Source organism: Temnothorax nylanderi, unplaced genomic scaffold, assembly GCF_030848795.1.
Source record: "Temnothorax nylanderi isolate EJ_2023f unplaced genomic scaffold, tnyl_v1.0 TNYL_tig0132_pilon, whole genome shotgun sequence".
Lineage (NCBI taxonomy): Eukaryota > Metazoa > Arthropoda > Insecta > Hymenoptera > Formicidae > Temnothorax > Temnothorax nylanderi.
In genome coordinates, this window is record NW_027249194.1 from 260,729 (window position 1) to 281,958 (window position 21,230).

A 21,230-nucleotide genomic window follows, 5' to 3' on the forward strand; every position below is an offset into this window, starting at 1 on the left:
ACGCGTGTTTACAAGCGTGCCGTGTCGTTCGTGTCAGCTGTGCGCGTCGGTAGCGCGTACGAGTCGATTCGCAAGCGCAGCTCAGGGCAGCGCGACGCGACACGGCTCACCTGACCGTCGAGGTTAGGGTTTACTCTCCTCTCGCGGTTGTCGGTTGTCGGTTGTCGCTCGACGCTCGACGGTGGTGTGCGTCGGTGCGTCGGTGGTGTGGGCTGCGTGCGCGTTTCCTCGCTGCCGGCGCGCGAGCGGGGGCGCCGTGACAGAAACGCGTGCTGCTCTCTCCGCCTAGTCGCCTGTCCAGCAGCCCGCTCGTCCGCTCGCTCGCTCGCTCGTGTCGCCGCTCGCCGCTCGCCGCTTGCCGCTCGCCGCTTCTGGTGAATTCGTATGGTGAATTATTGATCCGCGGCGGCGTGTGCGTGCGGAAAAACCGCCGTTGGCTGGAAGAGAGAAGAGAGGAAGGTAGGAGGTAGGGGAGGGGGCAGAGAGGGAGAGAAAGAGAGATAGACGATAGAGGGGCGGGAAGGGGTGACGGAGACGGTGCCGCGGAGGCGCGGAGTGGCGGTGGCGCACGGCGGTGGCGCGAGAAAGCGCTTAAAGCGAGCACACGTACGGGGTGAGACGTGCGCTGGTTGGTGTGTTGGTTGTATATTGTTTTGAAAAGTGTCGCGGCGCACGCGGACGCACGCGACGTATCACATCACGTCGCGTCGCATCGCATCGCGTCGCATCGCATCGCATCGCATCGCATCGGGTCGCCGTGCCTCGGTCGCGAGGCGCGAAGCTCAATCGGAGTACTCCGGCGAGATCTCGTGTCTTCTCTCCGCTAGACGAGGTAGAGCGAGCAAAGTGTACATTTTTGTGTCTGCCGGTCGTTCGTATACGTAACATATTCCGTTTCTTCGTCTCCTCGCCGCGCTGTTCCGCTCCATCGTGCGTGCGTGCGTGCGTGCGTGCCTGCGTGCCTGCGTGCCTGCGTGCCTGCGTGCGTCTGCTTTGCTCGATCGCGCGTAAACGCGACGGGAAAAACGAACGCGAGAAAAGCGTGTGCCGCGGGGTAATGCACGCGACGCGCGACGAGGAAGCTGCCGTCGGGAGACCGGTGAGTGTCCCGCAGTGACGAGATAACCGGCGCCGATTTTTTCGTCGTCTTCGCGGCGCGGCGCGGCGCGGTGCGGCGACGGGACTACCGCGACGTGAAATCGCCGACCCGGGGGAGTGTCAGTAGTGCATTGTCGTCGTCGGACTACGCCGACGACGGCGACGGCGACGGCGACGGCGACGACGACGACGACGAGGAGAAGGAGGAGGAGGAGGAGATCAGTGTCGTCGCGCGGAAGAAACTTAGGGGGAAACCTGACGTTTTGTGTCGTTTTGTCGTACGGTCTCTGCTGAGCGCGCTCCGATAATCCCGGAGGAAGGCAACGTCCTATCTTCGCCACCGCGGCTTGGATGGATACTGTGCATTATTTCTGGAGTGAGTTTCTCTCTTTATTCTCTGTGTATGCGTACGTGCGTGCGTGCGAGTGAATGCGAGTGAATGCGAGTCTCCGGCTCTCTGTTCGCTTCGGTCGCCGATGCGTGCGAGCGCGGACGAGCGCGAGAGTGTTCCCCGTAGAAACGTGCGCTCCACGTATGCCGCAGTCCGCGATTTTTCTAGTCCTCTCTCTCTCTCTCTCTCTCTCTCTCTCGTGCAGCCGATACAGCGAGACTCCTTTTCCGCGTTCTGTTATTCGCCGTGGTCGGTCTTGGTCGGTCTCCTCGAGGCCGTCAACAGCTGCGCGCGATCATCACACACATCCATTGTTTACGTGTCTTTACTAAAGCGACAGGCGCGCACCTGACCGAGCGGCTAGAACAGCGAGCGTCAGCGCGACGGACCTTACTACGGACGTCACCTTAAATCTGCCGATGCGTTTCGGCAAGTTTCGACAGACTGAGACGGCTCGCGTGGTCTTTAAACTCACAATTGGCAAAGGCAGTGGGAACGTTATTAAAAGATGGATTTTATCAAGACACACGTCGCGCAGCGAGACACAGTTTGTGTACCTATATACGAGTTGCTGATGAGTTGAGAGACGCTTATTGTTAGAATGTTAGATTATCGAATCTCACAATAACGGCTGAACCGCGGATAACTTGAGTTTAAATTGTATAATAAAAAAGTGCTTTTATTTTTCGTCTACGAGCGGAGCTATTACGATGCAAAGTTAAATCTGACCGCGCGCTTTATTTGTGTTGCTTTCTAAAGCTGTTTTTTTTTCTAATGTATTGATTATAAGACATAACGACAGCTGTAAGTATTACGCGTAACGAATTGCAAAGTTGGTAAAGTATAATTCGTGCACGTGTTCAGGATAATAGAAACGTGTATCGGCTGTAAGCAATAAAACGTCGTGAGTTTGGGCGATAAAAAAAGCGAGTTATATATCTCTCGAAAGGTACCCTTGCCAAGTTTGAGATTAAAACCACGCGCGGATGGACGTCACGTTCCCTGGTTCTCTCGCCGATCCGCGATCGTTCGATCTTATCAAGCGAAGAAAGATCGTTTCCTAAGAATCGATCAATTTGATTTTACTCTTCATTTAATCCTATCGTCGCGTCGCGTCGAGCTCGTCGGAACGTTTCCTTCAACTTTCGCGAGACCTGGCAAATGGGAGGGAAAGGCACGTAATCGTATAATCCGAATCGCGGCGCTAATTTCGCGCCGGACGATGAATCTCGGTGCAATCTCCTTCGCCGGAGCGTGACCGGCCGCTAACGAACGTGAAAGGAAAAACATTGGACGCGACAGTCAGGACGCGGACGTTGCCGACGTTGGCGACGTTATCGCATCGGGTTATCGAAAATAATTCCGCGCGAACGCACGCGGCAGTGCATCGTTACATAAATTTAATCCGATAACTCGTCTCCTCGCGTTATCGCGACGGCCGCGGCCGCGGCCGGGAAATCGGGCGCGCGAGTACACGTAGGGACACACCAATTTAACGAGCTACCAATCCTTATACTTATTCAATATCACCTGCATACAGATACTACTTGTGTTATTACCTTACAGATACCGATTATGCCTCGATATCGCGAGTGATAATCCAGAAATTTACCGTGACAATTAATTACAGAGAGTACAAGTAGCCGATACCTACGTAATTTATATATGTAACTAATTGTCGCGCTATACTACTTGACATTTCGGAATTATCTTCGGAATTATCTTAACGTGCGTTTATTGTTCGTGTTTTCTACCTGATAACATTTTTCGTACGTCGATATATGGATATTATTATTTCCAAGGGAAACGTGATAGATTACCTGTTATTGAAGATAAATGATCTATTTTGTAGAAATATTGCATACGTTATTAAATACATGCTGTTTGTAAAAAAAGAGAGTTTATCGCGCTTTGATTAAAGCATCGAACTCGAGTTTTTCTTTAAACGGTAACGAAATTTCCCCCCGGCTTCTTTTCGGAGTTGTCTGCGTCACGGGCTTACTTTCACGCGCTGTCAAAGTTTGATTGCGAACTCGCAATCAAGAGAATTTCCCTTTGACCCTTTGCGAGTCGGACTCGAGCTACGTTCTTACATTTTTGCTCACCTGCGGAAAGTCGCGACTCCATGCGTCACGTTTAATTTCGCCCATCCACGGCCATCTGACGCGAGCCAACGACGATGAATAATGTAACTTAAGATTATTGATACCTGCGTTCGATACGATATCATCCGCGCGATCTATAAATATCGTGTGTCCTTTGTTTACTGTTCGAAGATAAGCGCGACTTGGCGATTGTGCAGCGAGCACTCGTGTATCGTCGAATGGCCGGTAGGTATCTGCGTGTGATTGATAATTGCGGCCGCGATAAGAATCCGTGTTTCGTCAATAACTATAGCAATTTCCTTTTTCGATAGATGCGATTTGATCACGAAACGATTATGGTTTCAAGTCGATGACGATGACGCAATCGCTCGAAAGTATAGTAATAATGATGTAATACTTATAACGCAGCTTTTTCGGATGCACGTGTGTTTCATTTCGCATTTAAAGATTGACTATATTGCGAAAATTATATGCTCCTCGATTATTGTTCGATCATGTGGATAGAAATATACTAATTGTAAAAAGGTATACCGCTTTATATATTAAATATAAAAGCGTCGATTATGTATCAAAGTGCCATCAATATTTATTTAACGCTTATCTCTAATATTTTTCACATCGCGTTACGCTTCTTCACATCAACGTGCAATCGCAAATTACGGAAATTTTATGAAGAACTACTGCCACATGAATTTTATACATCGATGTATACATCGAGCTGTGCAACATTTTAATATCCGCCTCGCAGCGTACATCCCGCGCGTTTCTCTATTTTCCGCGAATATCGCCGCAGCCAATTGTGCTAACATTTGCAATTCGTTTCCACTTTCTACAAACAGCGTCTCGAGTCTCGAGTACGCCCGCCCCGCCGTGCCACGCCGCGGTCCCGATCGCGGTTACGTTTGTCCTACGTCGAGCGGCAAAATTATAAATTTCCATTACGATATGACAGAAATATCTAACTTCCTCGGTGTAATGAAATTTTTGCGAGCGCCGCTGCCCGCGCGTACAACTTGTTTTCTTCTTAAAGCCCGTGCCGGAAATTACGACCCCGGAAGCGATCAAAGGAAACGAAAAAATTTCCCGCGGTTTATGCCCAAATAACTTTTCACCGATAAAACCGTTATACAGACAAGTTGTGGAGATTCGTATAATATCGCAGCTGTCAAAATCAAAACTTTTATTCAAAGCAACGTAAATATATCACTTTTGATCCTGAAATGATCTTTACTATGTTAAGAGATATGTATATGAACTGTATTAGAGATCCTGCAATTAAGTTAACTGACTTTGCGTTGTATTATCTTGATTCAATCCATTTGAATAAGCCGGTTAGAGGAACAGCGTCTTCATTTATCCTTTCGTTCACCGCATCATGATTCAAGATGGCTGACGCGAGTATCGTCGACCTTTAATCGGTAGGGTCGACTCTGAAGTGACGTAGTTTAGTGGAAAGCCGCTTCTCTGTAGCCAGCCGACAGGTGCAACGTGTATTTCTCTCCGTTCCGCTCCTCTCGCTCCGGCCGGACGCGACCGGTCGAGCCTCGTTTCTCTTTCTCGGGCGTTGCACGCACGAGAGCGAGCGAGCTCGAAGAAACCGGTAGTCACCGGTAATCGGTGTATTTCGATAAAGTCGATATTCAAATCCGTCGAATGCTCGAAGAACGTAACACGCCTCCTTCTGTGAGCGATATCGCGCGCGTCATCTTTTCGAGTCAAGCGAGTCAAATATATCTTATCGTGTCGAAGAGCGAGAGTTTTGGAAGAGCGAGATCGGAAAATAGGATGACTCCGGAAATGCATGTTTTTATTACGCTCGACTCGTTTTCTTGACTCCCGAGAGTATCGATACTTGTATTGTTTATTGCGCCGCGTAACCGAATTTTTTCGGTATTCAATTATCCAGAGGCGTTACGTTTTGCAAGACAGACGCGATTTTTCTCACGTACCTTCCGATTACGCGCAGAACATTTTTATCATAATTAGTTGTCGTTATCGTAAGCGAGATATATTTATCGGTAATTGAAATTCGACAAACGTCGTTGACTGTTATGGACTGTGGAGTAACGCAACGCGACCGCTGCAAAGACACTTTTTGTCGTGTTTCGATGGAAGGTCAAACTCTCTCAACGGAGGATTGTGTGAGTAGGAGGATATATAATACGGATTATTTTGAGTTGCTACCCTTTGGCGAGATGATCAACTCTCCGCTAGGCAGCTCTCTTGCCGCGGGAGCTCTTTGATCCGTGATACAGCGGCCTTGAACGCAACGTGAGCCGCGCATTGTTAAATGAATGGATTGTTTGTACGCGCTGGAGATTTTTCGCTCGGGGCTACAACTCGTCTTTACTCGCTTCTTCGGTCCCTTGTTTCGTCTCGTTCGCAGTGTACAGGATGTTCCATTATTATCTGAAATTAAAAATAGAAAATAAAAAAGATTCATTATGATTGGATTCAATCTTTTGAAAACTTGAAGCCGTTTTTTCCTTAGTACAAATTTGAAACTTTCTCTGAAACTTTCAGATATTTTAATATACGATAAGTAAAGTTATTCTTTCAAGAATCACGGAAACCGCGGAGTCTCATATATCATCAATCGTGCCGAAAGGATCGAGCTAAAGCTACTATTAAAATATAAACTATTTCGGTTTGTTCTTTCATCTCACATGATATCGCATTGTTTTTTATGTTAGTTTCGCTAACAAAATGATATTACCACTGTTTTCCTTTATTCGTGGTTTCTCTTCTCCACCATTTAGACAGTCAAACATCTTATGGAAAGCAATGAAAGTTGCACAATACCGGTCTACACATTAGGCGCGAGTTTCTTGCGGATATAAATAGGACACCTTGTGTCTCGTTGGTCTACGAAAGGAGCAAATGGATTATCGCGCGCGCGCACCGACCCTCTGCAACTTCTCTGCGCTCACTTCTTTCTCCTTTTCCGCTTCCTCGTCTCGCCTCTCTTCTTCGCCGTTTTACGTTTCTTTTGCTCGCGCGCGATCTCTCGTAGTTTTCTATTTGGCGTAGACGGTGCCAAATCCTCAAGTAACTAAAATTATCGTCAAAGGTGTGTACGTACGACTTGTTCTCGCAGAGTTGAATCGTGATTAAATTACATGCTTTTTACACATACGTTATCTATGACAATGAATTTAATACTGAACCTTAAACAATATAGAATCTTCAAGAAAGATTGTTTCCTCTGTTGCTTCTTAAAAGAATTAATCGTGGAATCTATGCATCGATGTGGCAGTCGTTTTTAAAAACACGCGTCAATTTAAGGTAATCAAAACGATTCTGAAAGATTAAGTACAGTGTAAACGTACAATGTCTATTATTACTTGCGCTGTTATTTAGATGTCTGATACCAGCTTCCTCTTTTTCCCTCCCGTTTCTCATATTTCCCGTTTCGCGTCGACGAACTCGTGCCGTTTCCGAGAATGTGAGGAATAATCCGCGCATAATTAATTTTATTCGCTCAGAATTTCGGCACGTTCCACGTAGGCGCTCATATTTTTTTAAATTAAAATACCCTGAGCCGTAGCGTATCAAGAGACACGATAGCCTCGCGCCAAGTACACGCAAGACTGCTCCATGTACATATCTATACGCGTGCCGGCGAGTTGCGAGTTTTGGTTAATGACACTTTCGCCGGTCGGCGAAATGAGCTCGTTCGTCCAGCGCTTTCTCAATGAGATTAAAACGGTCTGACGATATTAGTACTTTTCATTTGCGGTTTGTACAATTGGAGCATTATGCGCGACGCGATACGTACCGCAGTCTGCAATTCCGCGGAGTGTTTCCACTTCATGGATAAATCGCACGTTGCATTTATGACGCGATTGCGTGTGTTTGAACTTGAACAAATGCGTTTATATAGAGCGCTCGAAATATGAATAAAATTTTCATCAAGTTCAGTAAAAATTTTTATATGCCGTTAGACGAGCTATGTTGCATTAGCATAAGATCGTGTATATTTTTAATGTCAATTTTAATGCTATAAACGCAAACAAAAATGACCTGTTTATTTCTGACAATTGAACTGCATTAATGAACGCATTTTTTGTACTTATAAATACAAAAGAAAACTTGAGAAAATTGAAGTTACCGAGATTAATAGCTGTTTTATTTTTTTTTCTTACGCTCAAGGCAGCTTTAATTTTGTATTTTACCATGTTATTTCATGGTTATGTGGTAGACGCTACGCGTCGTGGTTGTATTACGATGCTATTTTCCATTTAAACGTCTCTCCACTTAATGACGTTATATTTCATATTTTTACGATGTCTTTATAACGCCTATATAAACATCAGTTGCAACAACAACAGCAATGAGTTGCGTTAATTTATATTTAGAATGTCGCATCGCAATTTTATACAACGCCTCTGTAAAATACGATACAAATACGATTGGAACAACATTGTGACAATATCGTCCATATTAAAAAAAAAAGAGAGAAAAACAATCGTTATTTAAATAAGCGCCAAGTCCTCCTGAGTGCCGGCAAATTTTAACACGAAAGGTCGCTATTCGTGGACCAATTTGCGAAAGGTCGCACGTCGCGTTGCTCTATACTTTATATATCTAAACCGGTGGAACCAGACAGCCGGATTTAAAAGCGATTTAAAGTCCTGCTCGTAGCTTTCGAATGACTGCTACATACTCGCATCGTTTCAACTTTTCCCGCGCGCGCACGTATACATACGTCGAAACGCACACACACGCGCGCGCGTATGAGCATCAAATGAATTAACGTCGTTTATCAGTATCATCGATTAGACGTAATCGACGTGTGTTACGTGCCTGACGGGTTTCGGCGATGCGTGAGTCATGCGTCGTCCTTCGTTTTTGCTGCTCGCTATGAATAATGATCATCCTTTGTACCAACATACTCGTAGTAAACGCGTAGTAAAATACGTTGTAAAATACATTCTCTCTTATCGGCTTTGCGGATCGATTAAGAAGACACGTGGACGAGGTTGGGAGATTTATAATATTTACAGTGTGAAATATCAAAGGTAACGCGACGACAATATCTGTAATGCCGAATGCTGAAAATAATCCGCGTGCAGCGTAAAGTCACGTGTAAGAAATTTTGCTCTGGAAATCTGACGGAAGAGGGATGTCGATGGGACAAAAAAGGCGATAATTCTGTATAAGCAATGAAATGGTAGAATCGATAACCGCCATCGATACCGTGGCGAGCGCGACAATGCATATCGCAAAGAGGAGGGGTGGTGCACTCGGCGACGCGTGCGTTTATCTAGCAGTTTAATGCTAACAAACGCGCGCGATTCGATCGCGTGTCGAGTACGGTACGTCAGTACGAATGAGAGTACAGGGAGACTCAGCCCCCATCCCGTTCTCTCTCTCTCTCTCTCTCACACACACACACACACACACACACACACTCATCTCCCCAGGGAAGGTAAAGTCGTGCCGGCCAGAAAATCAAGGGGTGGCTTTACCACCTGGTCGACCGATCCGTCCCCTCTCCGCTACCGTGGAATATCGTGTGCACAGGCACACACAGACACGTTATATACACAGTCAGGATCCCCCTCGCGATTGTCTGCGCCTTGCACGTCGCGTTCTTTCCCTTTCTCTCCCTCCTCCCCTCTAAAATAATGCAACACGCCACTGCGGTCCGTCTGCATACCAGCCGAAGTACGATCACGCGATTCGCTCGTACGCATCGGTCACCCGGTATGAACTGTGTGGCCCTTCGTAACTACCTGTCCTCTGGACTCGTTCGGATTCGAGCGTGATTTTTTTTAGTAGCATACACTCTGTTATAATGCCAATTGCAGATACTGAGATATTTTTTCACAATTAAATATTATATTGCAATATGATTTCGTATAAAGTTCTTATAAAGTGGTTTTAATTCGAATCTTAAGGAATTTTTATACATTTCGCGATAAAGTATCTCGCCTCTCGAGAAAATAATTATTTTGTACAAAAAGTAAAATATATAGGTGAAGTAGAAACTCTCTTTACTTAATTAAAATGGCGAGCGCAATGCACTTTTTTTCGATAACTCGTAGATTATGAGTACAACCCGGTATTATTGCAAGGAGTTAGGTACACTCTCGCAGCAGAGAAAGGAGAGTATGCGGACTGTATGCGTGCATGCGTCGGGATTTATTGTCGTTCGGCGACGATAGACGCGATATTACGTTACGATAATTGTTTTCGATATGAGAGGCGTGTCGCGGCATAAGCTGGCGCCCCTTGTCTCGACCCGACGGGAATACTTTTTACGTTTCCGCGAGAGTAACGAGCGACTGGATCGACAGACGCTGGTCGTCGGTCCAGATCGAAGCTCCGATAACAAAGATGCTTGATCTCTCGCACCGGTCGAATAACCGGCAGGGATTATTCCTGCAGAGCCGAGCGACAAAGAAGAAGAGAAAGGGACCATTACTTACCTTTAATCGCTCTCACTTTTAACCTAGACTCCAAAATCCGAGAAACATTTTGTTCGTCCGGTTTAAAAAGGGATAGAAAGAATTAGAAATATTTCAATTATGGTTCGATGCGAAAGAATTGCTGTTTGAGAAAAAAAAACCGGTGACTCTAACATCTCTAATGCCCTGTCTAGACCAGAGGTTGATCCTACTTGTGGCTCATCTTAGGATGCATTCCGTTTCACGCATGATGCATCATTTATCCATGTTTAACATTCGATGAACAACAAGGATAAATGATGCATTATGCACATCGTGCGTGAAACGAAATGTACTCCTAGTGAGTAGTGTACACTACTCACTAAGATAAGCCACAAGTAGGATCATCCTCTGGTCTAGACCGGGCATAACATAGCTTGACTAACGTGGGAAGTAAGTAGCAATGATAGTAGATGGGCAATCAATGTTGATTCAAATGTCGATTGGAGACATTGGAGTGATCTCTCTAAGAATTATCTTGAAAATTTCTGTGTATTATTAAACGCAATATTCTGCGCACTTCATTGTTCCCATAATGATTATCGAGCGACTATAATTTTAAATTAATTGAAAGCAAAATAGAAATAAGCGTTTTTTTAATACTGATTTTATTGAGTCACCCTGAGACACGTTTAAACAGACGAACTATAATTTTCTTTTTTATGATTGCTTTTGCATTTGCGGACGGAAATTGCGATGAAAATAATTTTAACAGCGCATGGTTTAATGTACGTGGAAGGATAAGCGCCGCGGATCAATCGACTAGAAAGTCTTGGAAGCGTGAAAAAATCTCGCTCGATAGCGGATTTCTCGCCGTGACGACCTCGGAACGATATCCCGCTGTTATATCTTCCTGCTAATTATCGCTTGATATTTTCTAGAAAGCCTAAGAGGATCGACAGATACGCCGTCGCGTATCTGTATGAGGGTAGGGTCGCAAGGATATAAACAACGACTCCTTGCCGCGTACAATGGCCACTTCTTATCGGCTCGTTTAGGAGGACGTGATTTAACGTGCCGCAAACCGCGCTGGGTAGATCGGTAGATCGACCGGTTAACTAGAAAGTTGAAATATCTGCAGGAAGTCGTGCCGATGGATTTCTCGTATGAGTCGGTCGGTGGTCTAGGAGCGATCTCGTTCGGCGCGAGGTCAGCGCGCGAGCGATTCGCCAAGGCGATCGAGAAGTTCCTTATTGTAAGGAGCCTTGCGGTTACGCGCACGCACACGCACACGCACACGCACACGCATGTGAGACCCGTTCCGATTGGCACGTTCAAATGCGATAGAAATATTTTAGCGCAGGAAGACTCTGTCGTCATACTTTAATTTCTTCTTTTTTATTAGTCGTTTGCCTTGTCTCGCAGGTAATTTCTCTAAGGTGCGTTACGTTATACGGCTGGGCTGTGGGATTTCGAAAGTTGGAGTTTGCTAAACACAGTCTTCATATATAAGATTTTATAAATCTCTTTATAAAACTGTCAAGTTCTAACTTCTTTTTATATATTTTCTTTTTTAATATCATGTTAATTTAGTAAAGTTACATTATTTGGAAATTATTGAAATATGGCATGTGGATATATGGTATACACCACACATACGAGCGATATTATCGTCTGAAAGAATTTTGTAGTTAACGTAAAATTTTCACGTTTAAAGTGTGGTAGACGCGAACATAGCTTTTAGCTTTCCTCTCCTTCATCTTTGAAATTTGCTCGGAATGAAAAACGTGAAGAATGTAACTGGTCGTTTTAATTATTTCTCGAGAAATTAGTTAAAGATTCTCTTGACGTAAAATATATATTTCATATGAAATGCGCGAAAACATAATAGGTTGTTACGGTACGCTCTGCTTTATATTATGCTGCGTTTTATTCGCTTACGTTTGCCGAAGGGAAAACCATGAAGAGTCAAAGTGAGACGACATAGCCGGCGAGATGGTGCTGATTTTATTTCAAGGATGAATAGGAGCTTATAGCCTCGGCACTATTTCCAACGGTCCATTAGTTCGTTGAGTAGGAGAGGAAAAATGTAATAAACCGCGACACGTCGCGTCTTCCTTCGGCGCGATATAGAACCTTCCGCACGCGGGAGAAAAATTAAATTGCTTCGCCTTCTTTTTCCGTCCCTCCCGTCCTCTTCTTTTCTCCTCATCTTCGTGAGTAACGTAGATTCACGATTCGCTATTCAACCTGACAGGGCTTCTGCGTGGAAAATTCTTACTTCCGCATCCTTCTACGCGAGACCTTCATTTACGATTAATGATAAATTTTATCTCGGTAGAAATCAGTTGTCTTTTATCGCATTTACTTAAATTTAGTCGTCATTTATCCCAATTGTACACATATATATAGTAATGAATTTTTAAAAGTAACATTCAGTGAATATTCAAAGAAATAGGATCCTAAACAATTTGGAAAGAATAGAAACGTAAAGTAGGCATTCTATTGCGAAGATAAACGCTATTAAATTCGGTCCATGTACCGTTTCACTTCTTAATTAATGCTTCGCAACGTGTTTTCGCACGATATACACGGAAATTTGATCGAGGTAAGCGAAACGCGATGGAAACGGGTTTTACAGTTACGACCTGGTGTTTACGAGGATCCTCCTCCCTCTCTCTCTCTCTCTCTCTCTCTCTCTCTCTCATACACACACACACACACAGCCATTTACTCACTCACTCACACACACAGTCTCTTTATCTAATTCCCTCTCTTTTTCTCTAGGTATAAACGTTATTTGCACGTGCAAGAGATGTGCGTTGTTCCTCCTCTCGGTTCTTCTTTCACGTTTGTTGCCATCAGCGTCATCGTCCCTGTCGTCCTCGTCGGCGAGGGTGAGGATGGCGGTGGTGGTATTGTATTAACACGCTCGAATGGAAATTGCAGTGTGTCCTGGTCATCCCGACATTTCGTGGGCACGTTTACGACGTCGTTTCCCTCGGTTTTAATGAACAATGAGAGCGGCGAGAGACCCACGCATCTCGCATTGCGAATCGTATACGAGCTTAAGAGTATCTCGATTAATGCTCGTGGCAAGGCGATTCGCAAAATAAATAACTCGTTAATGTGTTACTATTTACTATATTCAAATTTTTTCCAAAATTATTTTTGGAATTTGTTATTCGGGAGATTTCTAATGCGTTTGCATTACGATTTGTTACGCTACTGAAGTTTAAAGCTTGATCGTCGTGTCGAGGCTTCTTTGACATATACGCACGCGTTTCGTAGAACCAAATAGAATCAGGCGTAAGTTGCCTCTGTTCACTCAGGAAAATCGCTGACGAGGGGAACTTTCTAAGTGCACACTGCATAATCCATCGGGCTGCATGTCGGGCCGCCGCGCCGCGCCGTTGTATACACACGCGCGCGTATATATCGTGCACGATCAACTTTCGACCTCGATGGAAATGTAACAGGTAGTGTCTTTCTCTTTTCTCTCTCTCTCTCTCTCTCTCTCTCTCTCTCTCTCTCTCTCTCTCTCTCTCCTTATCTGTCGAAAAGATACGAAGAAATCGGCGTGACTGTGCTCGAATTATAAATACGTAATATTTTATGCATTGGGGCAATTACATATACGTAATATTTTATGCAACTGCTCTTGCGCGCGCGCGTACACGCGCATGCTGCAAAAAAAAAGAGATCGTTACGGTCGTCGTTATCACGCTCGTCAATCTACCGCTGATTTCGATTCGACGCTGCACTTTTGTGCATTTGCATTCCGTTAGCGTAATTTCTCGGTAAGGTATTATTAATTGCGGCGTACGAAAACCGCCTGTAGGTAATCGCGAACAGCGGTTTCCACGGATTCGCTATCGCGCGTGCCAAGCGGATATGCTAAATGACCATTGTTCGTGGCCCCACGTCAGAAACTTTTCTACGGAAACCGCAAGGTTAATTAAGAGGACTTCGGGCGCATATTCATGTTAAAGCAAACAATGTTTCTTTACCCGGCAATTTTCCAACAGCAAATACGATATTACATCAGATTCTCGATTGCGCGCGCGCGCTATTTTTCACTTTGCATACCGCGATCGCCGATCGTACGTCGCTCGACTACGGGCACTTTCGGCGATAGTTTTTAATCCGGATAATATATTAAATCACCCTCTGCAGCTTATCCGTAGCAGAACGAGTGCCATATTATTTCCCATTATTACGAGGTAAAACATGAATAAAGTCGAGCGATAGAGATGCAAATCTTCTCCCTAACAATAGAACTTAATTAATTTTAATGGCGCTATTGTAACTGTGTAGTTGCAGCGTGCCCGAATAACCCAATTGTATGCTTTTCCTACTATTAGTCATTTTACCGATTAAAAATTATAATTAACTTTGTCTACATAAATATATATATATGCACGTGTGTATTTAAGATGCACCTTGTATCGTGCTTTAGATATATATAAGACATATAAAATTTGAGGTTCTTCATCAGATACCTATATAAAGCGCGAAGGTACAAAGATATTGGATGATAACATTGATAACACAAACATTGTGTAGTCCGAGCTTGACATGAAATGGGATGAACGGTGAATTACTCGGAATAATTGTTAACCGTTGAACGATAATAATCCTATCCACGTACACTCGCGAGTTCCACGAAGGCCGCTCACCTACGCTTGGAACCATACCAAAATCGCGCCGCGCGATAGTAACTGTCCAGAAATTACGGCCGCGCGGCGGTCATCTACTTGATGGCCGTGGGGTGTTTGCGCGCGATACGATGCACGCGAAACGCTTTAATTACTATTACCTCGATGATTACTGCGTCGGCGAAAATTCACCAAGTTTACGCGCTATTTCAACCATTCATACGCGCACGGGAACTTAGCTTGTGAAAATACACGTGCGCAAAGTTTCTCGTCGCCGCCCGTTCTATCGCTACTCTGCTAGCCACTGTATTATTTGCTTACACGAAAGACCATGCCGACATACGGCTGCCTTTTATCAATTTTCGAATCGGTAGCTGTGTTTTCCAATGCGATTCGATCATACAATTTCTTGGAAGCGGATCCAGAATTGCATAGCCTGATCTCATGGTTTTATATTAGTCTATAAAAAGAATTAAGACTAAAAGATAATAGAAATAATTGTAAACTAAAATAAATAAGTCAATAAGACCAACCAGATCTGCCGGAGTTAATCAGCAAACATGTCTAAAATATTTATTTTTCATTGTTTTTTACTATTTAAAATATCTTTGATAAGTGTTATTTTTTAAAATAAAAATTTTATAAACTGCGCGATTTTATCTTTTTCTACAGCGACGTCTTTCACTAAAGATTATGACCACCGCCTGAGTGTGCTGAGATTCTTTTATTTTCTCTTCCGGTGTTCCTTATGGCATTTCTAAGAAGAAGCGTCTCGTAATCGGACTCCGGAATATAGAGTGTCATTTTCGCGTGTTATTATTGGTCTCCGGACCAGATTAGATTAACGCAGTAGTCATTAGGGTTTGCGTCATGTCCCCACCAAGATGGCTCATTCGCTTACTCTATCTTCGCCTACTCTACCTCCTTTCCCCTATATTCGCTCTTCCTCTGTCTCTGTTTCTCCTGTTGGCTCAGTGCTCAGTGCTTGATTTGTCACAGTGTGCCGTCTGTATTAGTTTGATCATCAGTCAAACCGGCGCTGATCCAACAGTTGTTTCATTTATATTATATTTGTACATCAATCACATTTTATTCTTTTTTATAATATGTCAATGTAAAGAGAGTATTGCCAATCGAAATATGAAATCGCGAGAATAATTTCAATAATTGTTATAATTTTCGATACAACGGGTCTGAAAAAATGTATCTCAGTCCGAACAAAAAATAATATTATATTATTACACTATGATTTCATCAGACGGTAATAGGAATGAAAATGGCGAATTTGCTGGAGTAGATACTAAAGTTTCAGTATTACCGTCTCATGTTTCTCCAAAGTTTACATTACAGAATACCTGCTGTAAATTCGCGAGATACGAGATATTTCGATGATCCGTCGACTCGGTTTTTGGTGGTTCGCCCTCCTTATTTTTATAAACGTGTCGTTCATCGTTAATATAACGCGCAGTTCGCGAAACAATCCTTTCCACACTCGCGCGTTAATTCGCCCCTTCTTCACTTCACTCACGATGTTCCTTTTATTTCGCTCACACTACGGTTTATCATAACGCCACTAGGTCTCTCTTAGTGGCTCGTATGTTGCGGCTCCTCGTTCCAGTTTTATTTTTACACGGAGATGGATTTATTTCCGGCGGTAACTGCGTTCATAGGACCATGTACGGACTATAAATTTATCAGCTCGACGTCCACCCGATGGGCAGGTGGATTTTTCTCTTTCTGCGCTTTTCCACAATGTCTCGAGCGACTCTTCTCATCTTTTCGTTAATTAGCTGTTTGTGTTTGCATCGTTCGTAACATGTCTATTGAGCAATCGCTGCTAAGTCGACATAGATAGTTAAATAAATGAGATTCTAATATATAATTTTTTTACAAATCGCATGTCGAGGCTTACATTAATAATCGAAATAATAGTAGAATCTTTTTGTTTGAATAAATTCTTCATTTATTATAAACATATATTCTGATTATATTAACTAATTAGCTTTAATAAATTGAAACGAACGAATTTGGATTACGGCGATCGTTGTATTCAACTTCCATTTTTTATGATTGTTATCTACTATTTTTTCTCCCGACTGCTGCCAACCTTCTTTACTTGCACGTTCTTTTGCGGGATCGAGAGTCTTCACTTGCTGTCTCCTAACAAGTAAAATGGCGGATGAGGACGCGTATGATCCTGAACAACTACGAGCGGTTTCATTAGGACTCGAGTTAGACTCTCGGGGTCTTCGGGTTTGGTTGGTTCTCTTGGACGGAGGGCCATCTAAGTTTATCCACGTTATTTTTGGCGGGAGCTGACGCACCGTTTCTCTCCTCTCTTCTCCCACCCCTCCTGGTTGCTTCCAAAGAATTATCCCCGTGTATGTTTGAGCAAGACGCGATACAAGTTAGCTATCGGCCAAAACCATTCGCATTTTCTCTCTTTTTTTTGTTTTCGAAAAAGAGAAGAATCGTTCGCGGAGATGCTTAAATTTAACAGGTTATCGATGCTTGTTAAATGCATTTGATCACGTGCTATCGAATATCCAGACATGTTTAAATTTAATAAGCTCCCAATATATTTGCTCGTTCGGTATCAAATATCACAAATGTCAAAATATATTTTCTATTTTTTTTCAAGATATCAATACCATGTAATAATTGATACGATAAATTTAAAATTGACATAAATCGTTAATATGTACGTATAAAAATAATATAAGATAATTACGCAATTATTGTTTACCAACAATATTTTATCCTTTTCTGTTTGATTTCTGTTTAATGACTGTTTTCTAGATGACGATGTCGAAAATTCGTTTCCAAAGAGGAATGACGGTACTTTTACTGTCGTAAACGTCCTTGGACCCACTCGAACTTGTTTCATCCGTTTCCGTGAATAGTTGTTTTCGTGCTCTTCCGAGCTGTGGCGTATTTTAAATGATGATTGTCCCAGGATCCCATCTCATTTACTTACTCGCGTGACATCTTCCTCGTATCGTAAATTGGTCGCATTTTACCGAGCAGGTATCGGCTTGACATTTCCGCATCTCGTATTTTCCTAATTGATATTGGGGATTCGCTTTTAATGGACCCGCGCTATATCGAAGTTGGCGCCCGTTGCGAGAAAAAAAAGAAGCAACGGATATGTGATCGCGCGATAGCGACGTTTCTCAAAACGCGTCTACTTATATTTAGATATTCATAGAATTAATATTTCGAATTTGTGCCTCTCTAGCATTCGTCTTCGATACGTTACCGCTCCGATTTGTAGCGAAATAAATCGTGAAATTATAATATCGACTGTTGCACGAAATAAGGCAGCATTAAATTTATGAGTCTCTAATTTTTTCGCTTTCTGCGACGGTAAATAGCGGATTATTTGCAACTATTTCAAACAAAACAAAGCGAAAAAACGATTTCTATTAATTTAACAACGTACTATTATTAACATTTTTCGAGCTAAAAAGACGATTGAGATCGATAGAAAAGTAGTGTAAAAATAGTGTAAAAGTAAAAATAGAAAGAAACGGTAAACAGAATGAGGAAATCAATATTCTTCGACGTAAACTTATTCATGATATATTGTCTCATAAATTTTTCTTTAATTATGTTTCAGTCTACGTTTCTAACTGTTTCTATAATTATGTTTCTAAATCTAAATAATGATTGTTGTTAAAACTGCGCTTTTAGTGAATATGCACTTGAGAACAATAGAAAATATTTACATTTGAAATTATGTTTTGTAAACTTACTATTACATATTAGTGTATATTGATTTCCTTTCATCGATGTGTAAACATCGTGTTTACGTATTAATTTATATTGATTGCATCGATTCTTCGAGGTGATAGATTTTCTTGCACAGGTTCATGCATCGTGTAAAATGTGCATCTTGTACGTACATAGCTAGACGCGAGAAGCTCAATCGAGCCTGATCGTCGTATACTGCTTGTGTGCGTATTACGTGTGTGCGTACGGAAGCTAGATAGATGAGCAGAAAAAGATTAAGTTACCGAGGTTCACCTGCTAGCCTGAAAACTGAGTACACGACTGCGGTAATTCATGGCAGCGCAATAACTCTCTCTCTCTCTCTCTCTCTCTCTCTCCTTCTTTTTCTTATTTTCTCTGTTTCTTCTTTTGCCTTATCTTACTGCGTTGGTGTTCACTGACGCTGGTGTCGGATTAAACATTTCCAACATTGCCATGTCAGTTAGACTCGTCAGGCTCGCGTCATGAAAGAAGTTATGAATATTTCCTGTGGCTGATGGTTTGTACTTTATTATCATTTTTATAGGTCGCCAAGGCTTTCATTGATTGTGATTAAATCTATAACGGATTTTAAATAGGAAGTTCAATTAAGATGTTTCTGTGTTTTTTGTGCGTCATAATGCGGTAGTCAAAATTTTTTATTTTTACTACATCATCATGTTTCTCGTTAATTTTTTTTCTTTTGCACGAGATTTGAAGATTTACATACGAGTATAAAGAGGGAACTTTGCATGAAATGCAAGGAAGTGTGACAACATAGTATCTACTGACAATATCGTATCTGAGTTGCTCTATAGCCAAGGCTTTACTTTGAACTGGAATAAAAATAGGCAGTAAATAACATGTAAGTTATACGAGGGATAGGCTTTATTTATATTCCCCCAATAACCGAACGAACGAAAGCGTCGATCAAAGAGCCGATGCGTATTTAGATAAAACGGACAAGGCGAAAGCTTTTAGAATTTGACTTTTAAAATCTTTGTTTATTTGCTTCTAAATATCACGGTATATGTAAATTATAATTACCTGACGGCGTGCAACGAATAACAACGTTAACGAACAGCAATATACGTTTGTATCCGTATGTGTTTCGTGGTCTTTCAATGGTCGTAGCCTAAGAAATTAATCACGGATCTCTCCACGAATCGGAACCGCAATGGCGATCGGATTCCTCGAAATCCGGCGGAGAGTCACCTCCTTATCCTTGAGCGCTTTCGGCGCGCATTCGTACGCGTAAGAATATTTTGGCATGAAGAGAGGAATAATAACGGCGTGTCGTGTAATAGCCGTGTAAAGGTTGCGCGGGCTCACGTCCCATTCTCGCGGTAGTGGAGTGCCCCGGACGTCGCCATCGTCGGGGGGAGCCCCCGCATGGTCACGCTCGCTTGCTCGCTCCTCGTGAATTATTCATTTCGGGGCCGTATCAGCCGTTGGACCCTCACGTTCACGTGATCGTCCGTCAGCCTATACATATGTATACATATACGACGAATATCAGCGCGCACGTGTGTACGTGTGGCTCGATACAGCGCTCATCATCCCTTTCACGCGTGTGTCACTCGTTCGTTCCTCTTCCGTCCCGAACATCGCTAGAATGCGTTCTACATCTCCAAAATACATCTCCAAAATACTCGAAATAAATCTTCACATGCAATTGTAGGTATGTACATGTACATCCGGTTTAGCTGCATCTTACCAAATTTTTTTACAATACTTCTCTTCTCTACTAGCTTTCTGAAGAAACCTAAATCTCATTTTATATTTAGAAGATGTGAATATAGGTGCGACTATAACAACAGCGGACGTTACGTCTTAAATCGATAAAATTCAGTTTAAGAGTCGAGGAAAGAAGCCAGCTCCGAATTCGTTACAGACAAACGAAAGTGTATCTCTTCGGCTTTATTTTCGTCGGTTAACGTCACCGCTATTTTTCGTGCAGAGGAAAAAGTGAGTTGCGACGTCACCCTGAAAATTATTGCATTCGATGCTCCGTCCTTTGCCCGCCTTATATAAAGAGGGCGGATCATAGAGAGCGGCGCGGCAACAGGCGAGCCTTGCCAAACGCACGATTAACCTCGAACTTGTAGCTGACCGCTGACCTCCGTCGCCGTTTAAGAACTCTGTTCTGACACGTTACTCCAGTTTCTCCATGACAATACGTCATGCCGAGATGACGGCATGTCGCTCGTGAAAAATAAAATTTCGCGCGCGAAAGGCCGCGGTTGCGAGACGCTTGTGTAACGCTGTCGTTTTAAAAATAGTTCCTCGTTGGCCAACTACATTGTATCGCGAGAGACTATCTCGGCCCAAGAGAACAGCTTCACCTTGAGGAATCGCACTGCTCCTCGGGACCGACGGTAACGGTGACTTTTATATGTCAAATCGGACGACTTAACGTTTTCTTGTATTGTAATTAACTCGGAAAAATATTTCCACCGGCGCGGCGAATAAGCACTCATCGACTTTATAGAGCGAAAACAGAACATTACGAAATCATCAACCGTCCACTTCAGTTACGCGATTTGTTAAATCACTCGCAACTCGCAATTATACTTTTGTTTGAATCGAGGACCGGTGGCTTTGTAAGCCGAACGTCACAAAGCCCTCAATGTTCTACGCGAATAAAAATATAATTGTTATCCATTTCAAAACTATCCGCGGTGTTTAATCGGACATCCACTCGCTGCTTGTGAATAGTGAGAGATAATTGTTACCGTATTGTCAAAACATTGTGAAACGATAGAACCCGGTCATTCGTCGCTCGTTTGTGGCGAGCGTGAAAATCGCGAGGTGACAAAGCGCCGCGCGCCGCCGC

At 43.2% G+C, this 21,230-nt stretch overlaps 2 protein-coding genes across 7 annotated transcripts in view; one reads left to right on the top strand and one right to left on the bottom strand.

Moving 5' to 3' along the window:
* Nucleotides 1-21,230, bottom strand: part of LOC139776922 (paired box protein Pax-6) — a 354,486-nt gene that overhangs the window by 189,594 nt on the left and 143,662 nt on the right. The gene's annotated exons all lie outside the window — the stretch shown is intronic.
* The window catches only part of Scalloped (TEA domain transcription factor 1 homolog scalloped), a 164,581-nt gene that overhangs the window by 924 nt on the left and 142,427 nt on the right, over nucleotides 1-21,230 (top strand). For 3 of the 6 annotated variants that reach the window (XM_071713974.1, XM_071713973.1, XM_071713977.1), the window contains exon 1: nucleotides 478-1,474. The exons of the other annotated variants lie outside the window; for them this stretch is intronic. Coding sequence is in view for 1 of the 3 variants with exons in the window: in XM_071713977.1 (XP_071570078.1) it covers nucleotides 1,450-1,474 (25 nt within the window). In the remaining 2 variants the exon portion in view is untranslated. Of the gene's footprint in view, nucleotides 1-477; nucleotides 1,475-21,230 lie in introns of those variants that run through there. 6 annotated transcript variants of the gene reach the window in all.